The sequence below is a fragment of the Ornithorhynchus anatinus genome, chromosome X5 (assembly GCF_004115215.2).
Source record: "Ornithorhynchus anatinus isolate Pmale09 chromosome X5, mOrnAna1.pri.v4, whole genome shotgun sequence".
Lineage (NCBI taxonomy): Eukaryota > Metazoa > Chordata > Mammalia > Monotremata > Ornithorhynchidae > Ornithorhynchus > Ornithorhynchus anatinus.
In genome coordinates, this window is record NC_041753.1 from 55,819,496 (window position 1) to 55,834,185 (window position 14,690).

At 42.9% G+C, this 14,690-nt stretch overlaps 1 protein-coding gene and 1 non-coding gene across 6 annotated transcripts in view; both read right to left on the reverse strand.

Annotated features, from left to right (window-relative positions):
* The window catches only part of DOCK8 (dedicator of cytokinesis 8), a 194,247-nt gene that overhangs the window by 74,579 nt on the left and 104,978 nt on the right, over positions 1 to 14,690 (reverse strand). For all 5 annotated transcript variants that reach the window (XM_029055093.2, XM_029055091.1, XM_029055090.1 and 2 more), the window contains 5 exons: positions 7,334 to 7,445; positions 5,519 to 5,589; positions 3,201 to 3,339; positions 2,195 to 2,296; positions 206 to 301 (listed from right to left, as the gene is read on the reverse strand). In XM_029055093.2, coding sequence (XP_028910926.1) covers positions 206 to 301; positions 2,195 to 2,296; positions 3,201 to 3,339; positions 5,519 to 5,589; positions 7,334 to 7,445 — 520 coding nt within the window. The remainder of the gene's footprint in view (positions 1 to 205; positions 302 to 2,194; positions 2,297 to 3,200; positions 3,340 to 5,518; positions 5,590 to 7,333; positions 7,446 to 14,690) is intronic.
* LOC114808520 lies at positions 13,402 to 13,539 on the reverse strand. The gene has a single exon (XR_003756367.1). It is a non-coding gene; the product is annotated as a small nucleolar RNA SNORA7 (small nucleolar RNA).

Consider the following 14,690-nt stretch of genomic DNA (forward strand, 5'->3'; position numbering starts at 1 on the left):
AGGACTTAAGTGACTTGCCCAAGGTCACACAGCAGACAAGTGGCAGATCCTGGATTAGAACCCAAGTCCTCTGACTCCCAAACCCAGGCTCTTTCCACTAAGCCACACTGCTTCTCCTATATTACAAGTACAATTACTTAAAAAATTTGTATTAGCTTCATTGTGTCCTTGTTTTCAAACTAAGGATTTTCTTTATGCCCCTTACCTGGGTGTGAACAGATGACACAGCCTGCAGTTCAATGTTAAATACTCCCTTGTGTCCGTCAGCCCATTTAATGGGGGGATTCTGGGATGGGATTTTCTGTTGAAGGTAAAACAACAGTGATCAGCAATCCAATTCCTACATCTCTTAAATAACAAGCAAATTGAAATAAATGTAAATATAAAGATCTTTTAAACTCAACATTAAAAAGTCTGAATTTCAATAACATATTTATACAAAGACCACACATGACTGAATAAAACACACAAAAAGTTTTTCAACAAAGAAAAAAAGAAATTAAGGCAGGGTGCATGTCTATGGGAAGCAGCATGACTTAGTGAAAAGAACACAGGCTTGGGAGTCAGAGGTCATGGGTTCTAATCCTGCTCTGCCACTTATCTGCTGTGTGACCTTGGGCAAGTCGCTTAACTTTTCTGTGCCTCAGTTACCTCATCTGTAAAATGGGGATTATGACTGTGAGCCCCACATGGCATACCCTGATTACCTTGTATCTACCCCAGCGCTTAGAACCGTGCTTGCCACATAGTAAGTGCTTAACAAATACCATCATTTTTATTACAATTGGGAAGCTCTTTTTACACCTTATCCTGAATGGGGCAGGGCCTATCCTAAGCGCTGAGTATGGTGCTCTGCACACAGTAAGCGTTCAATAAATACAATTGACTTGTTCCAGCACACACAGTACAGCCAAATCCACTTTCCCTGGGTTTATTGATCACCATCATTTTAGGAACTTCAATGGAATCAGTTTTCACCATTCACTAGCAGAACACTAATTTCCACAAAGCTTTCATGATTTTTCCAACAAAATGTGCATTCAGACTTTTATTTGAATAAATGCAGACTCACTCCTACCAAGTGAGTCTGGTTAAGAGCCTATATTATTATTTCTATTTTGCAATGGAAAAATTTCTGGCTCAGCAAGGTTAAACGCTTTGCTCAAACTAGTCAGTGGCAGAATCAGGCATGGGACCCAGATCTCCTGATTTTTAACCACGTGCTATATACACTTGACCTTGCTCCCTTTCCATCCCTCCCAGCTCGCAAACAGTTTTCCAGCAGTTAGAATTTTACCTAGCAATAGCCCTGCTCCATCCCAGCCATTGGCTTTTGCAGAGAATGCTAGATTTAAATAGTGTGATCATCCACCTGACCACAGGATCTTACCATCTTATAGTGTGCAGAGCACTATACTAAGCACTTGGGAGAGTACAATACAAAAGAGGAGATATAGTTCCCTGCCCACAAGGAGCTTACAGACTAGAGGGGAGCTTACAAACTACTCTGGCTTTTTTGTTCCCATTACCCTGTATCTACCCCAGCCCTTAGAATAGTGCTCTGCACATAGTAAGTGCTTAACAAATACCAACATTATTATTACTTTTATGAGAGAAGTTTTAAACATACATTCTGTCTGTCTGTCTGTCTCTCTCTCTCTCTCACACACACACACACACACACACACACACACACACAGAGTAATTTTCTCTAAAGTATGGCTTACAAATTGTTAGTGCTCAGGCAGGCAAGAGTTTTCAATGTCCCTACTGCCCTCTCCTATTCCCCCTCATTCTTTCTCTGACTTTTTGCATCTCTCCTCTCAGCCATACACTTCTGGTGAAAGATACCTGGAGTCGCTGATCATGGATGGATGATGAAGTCAATAAGGGATAACCAAGAGGGGAGAAATAATAAATATTAAACTGAAAAGTTGTCCAGGAACAGTTTGCACAAACTATGAAAGTGATGGCTGATTACATGTCAATTGTATGCAAAAACACACTACCCATGAGTGCAACCCCTTGTGGGAATCCTAGTGAAGATCACTGTTGAGTGGAACCCTGTGAAGGCAAGTAGAGGAATTTTTCTCCTCTCTGAAAGGAGCCCAAATCAAGGTCCTACGGAGGTGATCAACAACTTGCTCATTGTGAGGAAAACTAGCTTCTCCTGCAGGACACATTTGCCTATTACCTCTGGAGAATGCATCGAGTAGTTGGGTGGCAGTTTATCTAAGGCCACAGGAAGACAGAAAGGTCCAATTTGGAGACGTTCATTTAAGAGAATTGGCAGCCACTGAAACAGACAAGGAAAAGAATAAAGTGATATTTATTATGGCATATTATCCTGGCTATTTGTCTAACTCACAGTAATCAAATGCAACTGAACAATGATTGGATATTGACCATAGCCCTTTTGTACAGTAATTTCTGCCAAGCCCTTTGCATTTTAAATTTTCTGATTGCTTTAGTAATGATACTGCCAACGGGCCTGGAATGGCGACTACTCTCTGGCAAGTCACTCTGCCTGCAGAACCCAAGCTACAAAGGTTTCCATTATTGGCAAATATTTAACCAGATAGTTCATGCTGTTTCTTTTTAAATCACCTTCTGTTAAAATCCCATTTTATTCTTAGAGAAAGAGATTCTTTACATTATAGGTGCCCATTTTTTATTCAGAGTATAGGGGCAAGAAGGGGTGGGCATTTTTTATTTTTTGTGTGTGTTGAGGGGGATGACTATTGGGAAAGAACAGGTCAGAAAGCCATCATTTTAGGTCTTTTCTGCCTTGATTGGACAGTCTCAGGTCTTGTCAGCCACCTGGGGTGAGCCAACCTTTAGTCCACCTCAAATAGCTGTGGGGGCCATTGCTGCCATCACCTCCATGGGAGTAAGCAACTATGTTTTAAATGAAGCATCCATGCTTAAACTCTGGAATTATGGGCTGAGCCTGGATGCCACGATTAATGATTATTTTTAAATTTCCATATCTATCTTTGGTGTACCAATTCTGTACTCCAAAAATATGTAAAATTGCTATGTCAGTATCTGCCACTGCTCCTGATCTTAATATGGGGTTAATGTATTTTGCTACTTTGACAGGGCAAAGAGAAGTGGAAAAAGATGAATTGTTTATCTCCACCGGGACCTTGAAAGGACCACCAATTTAGGGATTAACCATTAATTGAGAAACAACTTACTGAATATCCCACGGTGGTTTCAACACAAGCTCCTTGCTTCTGTTGGCAACTGATATGATAAAAGGTGAACAGGAGATGGTGATTGACTGTGAGTTTAGCTGGGAGTTTAATTTTCACTTCTTCATAAAAATCTGGAGACCTGTTTAAAAGCACAAACAGAATTTCCAGTATGAAATCAATGGAAATCACTTTCCTTCTTATGAAGAATATCTTCAAGAACCCCTCCCCATTTCACATTTGTCACTTGACTTTATTCTGTTCCCGCTCAGACTTTTAGATTTGACTAACTCTGTTGTACTGTGCTCACCTTAGTGCTTAGTGTAGTGCTCTGCCCACAGTAAATGCTCAATAAATACCATTGATTGACTGATTAAGAGTCCTTGCAGCAGTACTCACATTACCTAATGCATCACCTGGCTGTAGACAGGTTAGCATCCAGAGTAAAGCACAGGAAAACTAAAAGTTACACCACAATTAAGTTACTGAGAAGGAATGAGAAGCAGCATGGCCTAGTGGAAAGAGCACGGGCCTGGGAATCAGAGGACCTGGATTCTAAACCCAGCTCCACCACTTGTCTGCTGTGTGACCTTGGGCAAGTCATTTAACTTCTCTGTGCCTCAGTTACCTCATCTGTAAAATGAGGATTAAGACCGTGAGCCCTAGGTGGCATGGGGACTGTGTCCAACTCGATTATCTTGTATGTACCCCAGCACTTAGTACAGTGCCTGGTACATCTGGCACATAGTAAGTGCTTAACACATACCATAAAAAAAAATCCTGTATCTCCCTTACTGTTTGATATATCAGGGAAGCCATTAAGCCTTAGGTTCCCAATGTAAAATGGATCTAACACTATTTGAAAAAAACAGTTTTGATACCAAAAGTGCTAGGCATTATTAATGATCATTCTTCACTAATTATGTTTCCAATCTGAAACTGTTTCAAATAGCCAGGAGGGGTTTACCTGAGGGACTGTTAGGGAACTAAAAAAGAGACCTGGTTCCCAACCTAGCTCCATCTCTGAGTCCTTGTGCAAGTCTAGGTAAGTTATGAAACCTTTTCTACTCTCCAGTTTACCTTGCCTGACCCATGAAGGAGGCAGGAAGATGAAAGGAGAAGTAAGGATAGGCAATGGGAGGACTTAGAGCTTTGTGGATGAAGGTTAAATGATTTGCCTATAGGTTTTCTAGGGTGTTGGGATGGGGGAGACAGCATGCTTTGTCAGTTAAGTGTTGGTCTGGAGATTCTGGACTCAGAATTTTCCTTTAAAGGAAAATGACTCCCTTTGCGATTGACAGATAACGGCTACAAATATGTAAAAATAATGATGGTATTTGTGAAAAAGGCCCTGCACCAGATCATCCCCATTCAGGAGATCTCCCAGGACACTCGGATCGGGAGTGGTCCAGAACTGGCCGTGACCTCCATAGGCCTCTTTCTCTAAATGAATAATAATAATAATGGTATTTGTTAAGCACTCATTATGTACCAAGCACTTTTCACTCAGACCACTCAGACTAGGAATGGTCCAGAACTGGCCATGACATGCATAGGCCTCTTCCTCTCAATAATAATAACAATAATAATGTTATTTTTAAGCACTATGTGCCAAGCACTGTTCTAAGAGCTGGGGTAGATAGAAGGTAATTAGGTTGCCCTGCATGGGGCTCACAGTCTTAATCCCCATTTTACAGATGAGGTAACTGAGGCATAGTAAAGTTCAGTGACTTGCCCAAGTTCACACAACAGACAAGTGGCAGAGCTGGGATTAGAATCCATGTCATCTGATTCCCAAGCCCGGGCTCTTTCCACTAAGCCATGCTGCTTCTCTAATTTTCTGTTTCATAGTAGCAATTATTATTATTATTATTATTATTATTGTTATCATCATAAGAGGAGAGAGAAAGGAATGACAGGGACTCCCTTGCTCAAATATCCACTTGGAGATGGGGAGAGAAGGGAATTCTGGGTACTGGGAGTGGCTGGGTTTTCTTTCCCTCGGCTCCTCTCAGCGCCCAAGATTCCTTAATTATGACAAAAAAAAAAGACCTAAGAGGAACCAGCATTACAGAAGATCAGTTATTATTACTGTGAGCCTTATAATAGAGTCCCACTATATTTTGTTCTCGAACACCTTCTAAACAATTTCAGGGAATGAAAACAAGAATGAGCACCTCCCACAAGGAAATACCATGAAGCGGGTCACCACAAATCACTAAATTCTAAAGCCCGATAGGTGAAACCCCAAAGGTGAAAAGAAAAAAACTAAAGGAGACCTATTCCTGAGACCACACTTAAATATGTCTAAGCACACTTACTTGTTATGATATGTGACGGCTGTGTACACTTCTTGCAGAAATTCTGGACCACTTGATTTTCCAAAGATGACCTGCCACCCAAAAGAAAGACCATTTGATAGGTGTGAAATAGAATCAACTTTTCATAAACTCAACCACTAATTTAATGAGAACAACACAGGAGGTTTACCATATGACACTGAGCACCACCCAGGAAGTGAGGTGGTTTCTCCCAAGCCACCCACTGACTGACTCTGAGACTTTAAGAACTTTTAGCTATAACATGGAAAAAGTGTAATGGAGTAGATAGAACAGAAATTCTAAAATTCTGGACTTGGAAGGAATCTGAAGACCTTCTCTCTCTTTCTCTGGCTCTAGGCAAGCCAACAGATTCACTCATTCATTCATTCATTCATTCATTCATTCATTCATTCATTCATTCACTCACTCACTCATTCATTCATATTTATTGAGCACTTACTGTGTGCAGAATAGTGTACTAAGTGCTTGGGAGATTACAATACTACAATAAACAGTCACATTCCCTGCCCACAATGAGCTTACAGTCAGGGCCAGGGTGGGGGGAAGTGGAGAGGGGGAGGTGAGGTGGGGGTCAGGGACAGACATCAGTACAAATAAGTAAATAAAATGACAGATTTGTACATAAGTGCTGTGAGGCTGGGAGGGGGGAAGAGCAAAGGGAGCAAGCCAGAGTGTTGCATAAGGGAGTGAGAGATGAGGAAAAGTGGGGCTTAGTCTGGAAGGCTTCTTGGAAGAGATGTGCTTTCAATAAGGCTTTGAAGGGTAATCGTCTGTCAGATTTGAGGAGGAAGAGTGTTCCAAGGAGGTGGCGAGGGGGAGGGGAAGAGTAATTGTCTGTCAGATTTGAGGGGGGGAGGGTGTGCCAGACCAGAGGCAGGACGTGGGCTAGGGGTCAGCGGCAAGTTAGGTGAGACCGAAACACAGTAAGAAGGTTAGCATTAGAGGAGGGAATGCCTAAAACCATCCAAGCCAGATTCCAAAAAGGCATCTTCTGACCAATGGGGACCTGTTTCATGAAAAGGGTATTTAACTCAGGGCTCCTTCCCACAGTGTTGGATCTGGGCCCTGGAGAGAGAGCTGGTCGATGTCCAGGTCACTGCTATTTTTCAGGGAGGGAGGTGGGGGAAATGAAGGAGTGTTCTGCCTGGCTGGATGCTGCCTCCCGGAGATTCCTGGGAACCCAACCACCCTTAAAGAAAGGTACTTTGGGTTGCCTTGACTTCATTTTCAGGGTGGAGCTAGGCGGGGCCCAGAAGTGGGTCATGAGTGGTTAATTTTCATTTGCAAAACTGGCTTCAGAGGCACTCTAATCTGTCCCATGATCCTGTGCAAGTATGGAGAATAGCTGACACTTCTCTGACAGGGCTGCTGTGATGATTAATGAGACAAAGTTCTGGTGCTCTGGGTATCTCTGAGGCAGGAGTTGTATTAATATGAGCCACAGCACTTTGTCATTATTAGCCTGTAATGTGACTTAGGGCTTGATTGCATGTGTACTGCTGCCCTCTTCTGGGAAAAAGAACAGCAAATATAACACTCAAACAAGGACTTTCAGTCCAGATCGGGCCCGGCTTGTGCTAGCCAACAAACAGCCGACTGGAAGAAATTGCTGGCGTTGCAGGCCTCACTGGGTGAAGCGCTCGGCCCGGAATTTATTTCAGGTTGTGAGGATAAAATGACATAACTGACATGAAAGCAGTTTGGGAAAATAAAAACGCTCTACAAATTCCAGGTACTATCTAAAAATACGGTGGCCCGCCCTGATAGGGAGAAGACGTTTACGGTCTATGTTACCGGCAATGCGTGATCTTCCCCACACATAAACTGTATCTTGATTGTAATGTTTCTTGCCGATGTCAGCTTATTAGCAAAATTCAGTCGCTGCGGGTAGACATAGAGAAGATTTCTGGAGAAGCAAAAAGAGAAAGAGAAATCGATTACCAAAAGGTGTCTAGAATTTGCTTTAAAAGAAGCAAGTCTCCAGGGTATCACCAGTTTTCCCTCATCTCAATTTTCCCAACTCTAACATTTTTTTCCTTGGGAAACTCAGTACTAAAGCTGACCCTGGGTGGGAGCCAACTTTCTAGATGTAAAAAGTTCATCTTTTTCCCAAGGTAATTTTTCATCTAGGTCCATTTCTGTTTTTATGCACTTTTTCCTTGGTGATAAAGTTGACTATTTTTTTCTGGTCCCAGTGAAAATCCCTGGGCAATATTTGAAATCTCATTTACTCTATCATCAAGCAGAGAGCTACTGTTGACTGCATTTGTTTCAATCAGTGGCATTTATTGAGTGTTTAATGTGTGCAGAGCACTCAACTGAGCACTTGGGAGTATTACAAGCTTCCCGGCTTTAAGGTGGACATAGCTTCCTCTCTTCAGACACCTTCACCTCCTTTTCCCCAGGCAACGGCACCCTGCAGTAGACTAGTTGCCTCACGACCTGCACCCCACTAGAGAGTCCTCTACTTCAACCTCTGGGCCTCTGAGTTTCCTCATCCCTGCTCTGCCTATTTGGTGTGCTGTGGTGTGTGGGGGGGTGTAGAGCCTATAAAAAGAGCTGATGTGGGTATGAATACAGTGGTCCCGAGTGAGTGTAAATGCCGAGTGACAGGCAGATTCGAAGGCTTGGATCAGGTGGTTCCCTCACTGGAAACCCTCATAGGTCCACCTCCCCTTCTAGACTGTAAGCTCTTTGTGGCCAGGGAATGTGTCTTGGACTCTCCCAAGCACTCAGTACAGTGCACTAATAGGAGCAGAAATAGACTGAGGGGGTTTGAGACAAGTGGTGATGATGGATGGATTCTGAGGTAATGCTGGGGAGAGTCCAGGATGGCCATAAGGAGGGTGAGTGGTGTTGCCTCAGGAATGAAAATTCAGTTTGTCATTTGGAAAACAATTTGGGGGTTGGAAAAAGTGGGTGAAATGCTACGAGGAGAAAGACTGGGGTGGAAGTAGCTTAGGGGTCTCTAAGATGAATGAGAATGCTATTGGAGTCCTAGGACAAAGTTGGGGAGGGGGCCTGGTGAATGGGAAATGGCCATGGCATCTTAAGGACACTTGCAAATGGAATGTGACACAATTTCACTTGACAGGTTTTTCTTGGGTGGATGACTTTCATTTTCAAAGTTTTCTTTGGTGCTCTAAAAAGAGTAAACACTCAATAAATATTACTGATTGATTTTCGATGCTGACAGAGTTGTCTTCTCATTTTTAAGAACAATGTTAATAGGGTGGTCTTCACAAGCAGCGTGGCTCAGTGGAAAGAGCACGGGCTTCGGAGTCAGAGGTCATGAGTTTGAATCCCGGCTCTGCCACTTGTCAGCTGTGTGACTGTGGGCAAGTCACTTAGCTGCTCTGTGCCTCAGTTACCTCATCTGTAAAATGGGGATTAACTGTGAGCCTCACGTGGGACAACCTGATTACCCTGTATCTATCCCAGTGCTTAGAACAGTGCTCGGCACATAGTAAGCGCTTAACAAATACCAACATTATTATTATTATTATTATTTGAGGGGCTATCACCCTTCAACCAATCAATTAATAGTATTTATTGAGCACGCTGTGGAGAGATTTGTATTAACCACTTGAAAGAGTACTACTGTTGAGAGTAGTCAATTGTTAATAGGCATGGTCCCCGTCCTCAAGGAGTTTACAATCCAGCAAGGGAGGCAGACAGTAAAATAGATTACAAGAGGAAGCAATAGAGTATAAAGATATGTATATAAGTGCTATGTGGGTTGTCAATAAATGCTCCTGATTGAATGATTGGTGGGGGTGAGTGCCCAAATGTTTAGGTGACGCTGAAATGGCAGCCTGGAGGAAATAGAAGCAGCGTGGCCTAGTGAACAGAGCACGGGCCTGGGAGTCAGAAGGATTTGGGTTCTAATCCCAGCCCCGCCATATACCTGCTGTGTGACCTTGGGCAAGTCACTTCATTTCTCTGTGCCTCAGTTACCTCATCTGACCAATGGGGATTAAGACTGAGCCCTATGGGGGACAGGGACTGTGTCCAACCTCATTAGTTTCTATCTATCCAGCAATTAGTACAGTGCCTGGCACATAGTAAGCACTTAAATACCAAAACAAATAGGGTGGGGAGGTGAAAAATTAATAGGAGAAAATCTCCTCGAGGAGATGTGACTTCAGAAGGGCCTTCGAGAGGGAGAGAGTAGTTGTCTGCTGTATGTGAAGGGGGAAGGAGTTCCGGGTAGTAATGGAGAGCATAAGCAAGAGTTTGACGGCAAGGGAGAGGAGAAGGAGGCACAGTGAGTAGGTTGGCTTGAGAAGAATGAAGTGTGTGGCTGGGGTGTAGTAGGAGAAGAAGGAGAATAAACAGGGGCCAGAGAAGTGTCAAGAGTTTCTGCTTCAGGTGGAGATGGTGGAGTCAGTATTAGAACCTAGGCTCTTCCGATGGCCAGACCCACACTCTATCCACTAGTCCACTCTGCTTCTTTGGTTTTTAATTTGGCTTAAAAAAAAATTAACCAATGTTCTATTAATAATACTCTTGGTATTTTTTTTCCTACCTGCACAGGCTATTGCAAATGGGTAGGCCTGACTGCAGAATTTTTAAAAAGATCATGAAACAAAGGAGAAAAAAATAAAAAATGGTGGTGGGTCCAGAAAATAACAAATGCAATAGCATAGCAAACGGCAAGATCCATGTAAGATGCTGGCTGTACTTTGGTCTTTGCAGTAAAACACTCATATACACAAACACAATCTCACTGTCGGTACTGTCCAAATGTCCAGGGAGATAAACCAGTTCATGTAGGAAAATAAACAGAAGAAACTAGAACTCTTCCATGCATAAAAACAAATGTTAAGAGGGGACATGATTGAGGTGTACAAATTCATGAAGGTTTGCACCGGGCTGTTCCCCAGATCCCACACCACTACCATTACATCCCATACTGAGTAACAAAAGACAAGACAGGATCACTAATACAGTGCTCTGCACATAGTAAGCGCTCAATAAATACGATTGAATGAAACACTGTAGTCATGAAATGCCCTTGCTACCAACAGTGAAGCCATATTCAAGCAATGCTCATCACAATACATCATAGTTGAGGGGGATATATGAGAAGCTTGTCCCATCATTCAGTGTTGCGTATCACAATATGTAACAGGATATCTGGTATTCATCAGCACCTTTTAAAATGTTTCCATTTGATCCCAAACTGCAGGAACTCAAAAATCCTTCCACAGATTCACCTCTAACCCCTCAATTTCTTCTATAAACTGCTATACTTGAGTAGTTACCAGAAGTAAGGGAGTTAACCTGTGGAATTTGGAAATACTTCTTTTGGCTGCCCAGGATCTTCTTTCAGTCCAACTGATTGATTTGGAAACTTTTCCAAAAATAGGCCAGGAGCCCCAGAATCCTTATAAAGTCATTATGCAAAGAACATTATGGCTCTTTCTTGCTTTTGCTTATTTTCTTTCCAGAGCAACTGAAAGCAGCTTGCTGCCAAACAAGCAAGGAGAAAAACATGCAGGATTCACCCATTCCAGAGGAAGCCAGTGGGCTTTCACAGGGACTTCAGCAGCTTGGAGCTGAAATCCAGGAACTGATGAGCCACCACAAAGAACCAATAGATCACATCTTTCAGCAGCTGGACACTTTCAACTCCTCTCGAGCAGAGCTGCTAAAACAGGTCAACTTCCAGGACAGGCTGAAGAGCATGAGAAAAGCCAAATATCTCAAGACAAAAGGTGAAGAACTCTACAGGGTCTCCACAGGCCTTCAGAATGGAAGATTGAGGAGTGGTCTGTTTAATCAGACAGCCAAGGGTGGCGGGGTGAAGGGGAGAGCACGTGTATACTCTGAAGGGTTTGCTTGACATTGTGGTATGGAGACTAACATTCCACTATGGTTTAATATGATCAGTATCCATTGGAAAATAAGTCTCAGGTGGAAATGCTCAAGAACCTGAGAGGATCAAGCTTGCAAAAGGAGGATTGAATGATGCTCTTCAAATATGATATATTGTGTGTGGGGGTGTGTGTGTGTGTGACAACTGTTCTCTATTTTCACGGAGGTCTGAATATGAAATAAAAGATTTGCATTGCAGGAGGAGGGACTTAGAGGCAGACATGGATGGAATCTCACACCAGGAAAGAGATCTTGAGGCTCTGGGGCGGAGAACCCAGGCAAAAGAACGGATCAGGCACTTAGTACAGGGCTCTGCCCACAGTAAGCACTCGATGAATACCATCGGTTGATTATAGAACTACTGCTTATGCAGAACCAGTTCTACTTTCTTGTCCTGACCAGTCACATTCCTGCCAGGGCTGCAACAAGCCAGTAGGCAGGTAGGAGTGTAGCCCATCAATAAATCAGTGGTATTTACTGAGTGCTTACTGTGTCAGAGCACTGTACTAAGCACTTGCGAGCATACAAAACAGAGTTGGTAAACATGTTCCTTGCCCATAAGGAACTCACAGTCTAGAGGGGGAAACATTGGCCAGTTGAAATGGGACTAAAACCCAGATCTCCTGTCTCCCCGAGGCAGGGCTCTTTCCACTAGCTCAACAGCGGAACTATTTAAAAGCTTCCTGACCACTCGTTATCAAAGAGGGAGGAAAAATCTCAGGAGTATTTATAATTAAAGGGTAGACATCCATTTTTTTAGGCTTGAGTACTTTAATGCCTGAAGGCTGGGGAACGGACTAGATGATTTAAGTAATTTCCAGCTCTATTACTCTGTGGCCAATAGATTTAATAAAGCATTTGCTGCCTAGAGTGGGCTCTCAATTGGGAATATCACCATTAGGCAAAAAAGAAAAGGGGTTTGTACAGCATTATATTTCCTACCTTGGGCCATGAATACTGGTTTCTTCATAGCCAATTGGGGATGTGTTACTGTATTATAATGAACTGAAACACATGTGTTTTTTTAGTGAAGTCTTGCTAAAGGAAATCTGTCAGCACTTCTGACCAAATATACTCTTGCCCCAACTACTTTAGCAGTTTCAAAATAGTTACTTCTATCTCTCTCAACCTTAGTCTTTTCTTGCATTCAAAAGGAGTCCCTTTTGTGTTCAAAAGAACTTGAGAAGCTCCTTACTGAAGTGGAAGACCAACTGAGTCATCAAGATACTCTTATTCAAAGACTGAATGAAAAAGGTTAATGGGTCCTGCTGTCCCTAGTACCTGTTTGTTCTGCTATGCTTAGTACAGTGTCTATCTTCCCATCTCTAGATTGCAAGCTCATTGTGGGCAGGGGATGTGTCTGTTTATTGTTGTATTGTACTTTCACAAGTGCTTAGTACAGTAAGCGCTCAATAAATAATTGAACGAATGACTTCAATACAGTAGAGTTGGTAGACATGATCCCTGCCCACGAAGCTTACAGTGGGCCCTGGCTCTATTTATACTCCTCTTACTCTTACACCGCACGAATACACACACACACACACACACACACACATACACACCTTGTCCCCTCCACCAGCAAATGTTGTTATTGAGCAACAGAAACTCACAGAACCAAAGGGAAATAAGTTAAAAGTACACATCATACCAACCCAGCCAAATTGTGTAGATATTGAGGAGGCAGGAGGGACAACTCTGTGAATGCCTACTTATTTACAAAGGTGGGAAAAGAGCCCGTGACCTTCAAGGCCAAATCTTGTCTTATGCTGTTGAATCGTCTCCAACCCATAGCGACACCATGGACACATCTCTCCCAGAATGCCCCACCTCCATCTGCAATTGTTCTGGTAGTATATACATAGAGTTTTCTTGGTAAAAATACGGAAGTGGTGTACCATTGCCTCCTTCCATGCAGTCAACTTGAGTGTCCACCCTCGACTCTCTCCCATGCTGTTCCTGTCCAGCACAGGTGAGTTTTGAATTGGAGCAGATTGCTTTCCACTCGCTAACCACTGCTCCAGCTAGGAATGGAATGGATAGGCCTCTGTCTGACTCTCCCTCCTGTAGTCGAGACCGGTAGAGTACTAGGAACTCTCCAGGTGTGACCCTGAGAGGGAGCAAGGCTAAGTAGTAAAGGATTATCTACAGCCACCATGCCAACATCAAACAAAACACATTTTAAACCATGAGTCGTTTCTTTGATGAGGTTGTTTTTTTTTTAATTTTGTGGAGTCTAGTTTGTTCAGGGTTTATCAAGGGTTATATTGATTTTGTTTGTACATACTAAAGTAATATCTCCTGGTTGCCACTTAGTCACCTTGCTAGTTGCAAGAGAGATTAAATAGGAAAAGTAGAGTCTACAGGAAGGGCTCTGGTCTTATCACTGTGGTTGTTGTACAGTTACAATTCCCTGCGGGCTGGGCTACTGTTGCATTCATCTAGAGCTCAACAACATCAGTCAAAACTGAAACAAAAAGGTCTTAAACAAGGGTAGTGAACCCTGAGACAGAAAGATTAACTGTCCTGCAGGCCTGGGAATTCTGTCTTAATCTCAGTCCCATTAAGTCATTTTCTGTCTAGGAACTTATCATTGCTATGTGGGCCCTCGGGCTATTGTGAGAAAGATTTATCAGTTTTTTTAATCTGATTTTTCACTATTCTGAAACCAAAGAAAGCACTTAATTTAGACACAAACCAAACACCCGAATTTTCTTAAAAAATACTGCCTTTGTCCCTTATTTGAGTAAAATATAACGGAAATCATATTACTTCTTATGCCATTTTAATTATTGGTCAAGTCTGCCCAGCAGAAATCTCTTGTTTTTGTTCCAATTCTGCACAGGGCAAACCCAAGTCTTGGCATCAAATAACACCTCTAGAGATTGCCTCAGGTAAATGAAGGGGAGGCTTGCAGAGGCCACCATGAGCCTAAGGGCAATCTATGAGTAGGGCAATGCCCAGGCAGGATGACAGCAGCAGGATATGGGGGAGTGGACTCAGGCAGGAGAAAAGAGGTAGCAAAGGCCACAAATATCAATCAGGTGGATTCCTGCAGAAATGTGCAAACCCCTTCCCACAAATGTTTTTTTTTTGGGGATGTGTGTGGGGTGTGTGTGTGTGTGTATGGAGGGAGGATTCTGTTCAATCTATAGCAAGAACTGCCAATGATTGATGGACTGATTGAAAATCCCCCAACCTCTCTGCTGAATGAAAGACTGGCTGGGCCAGGGGAGGAAGTAAGGTAAGTTGGAAAGGCCCAGAATGCTGC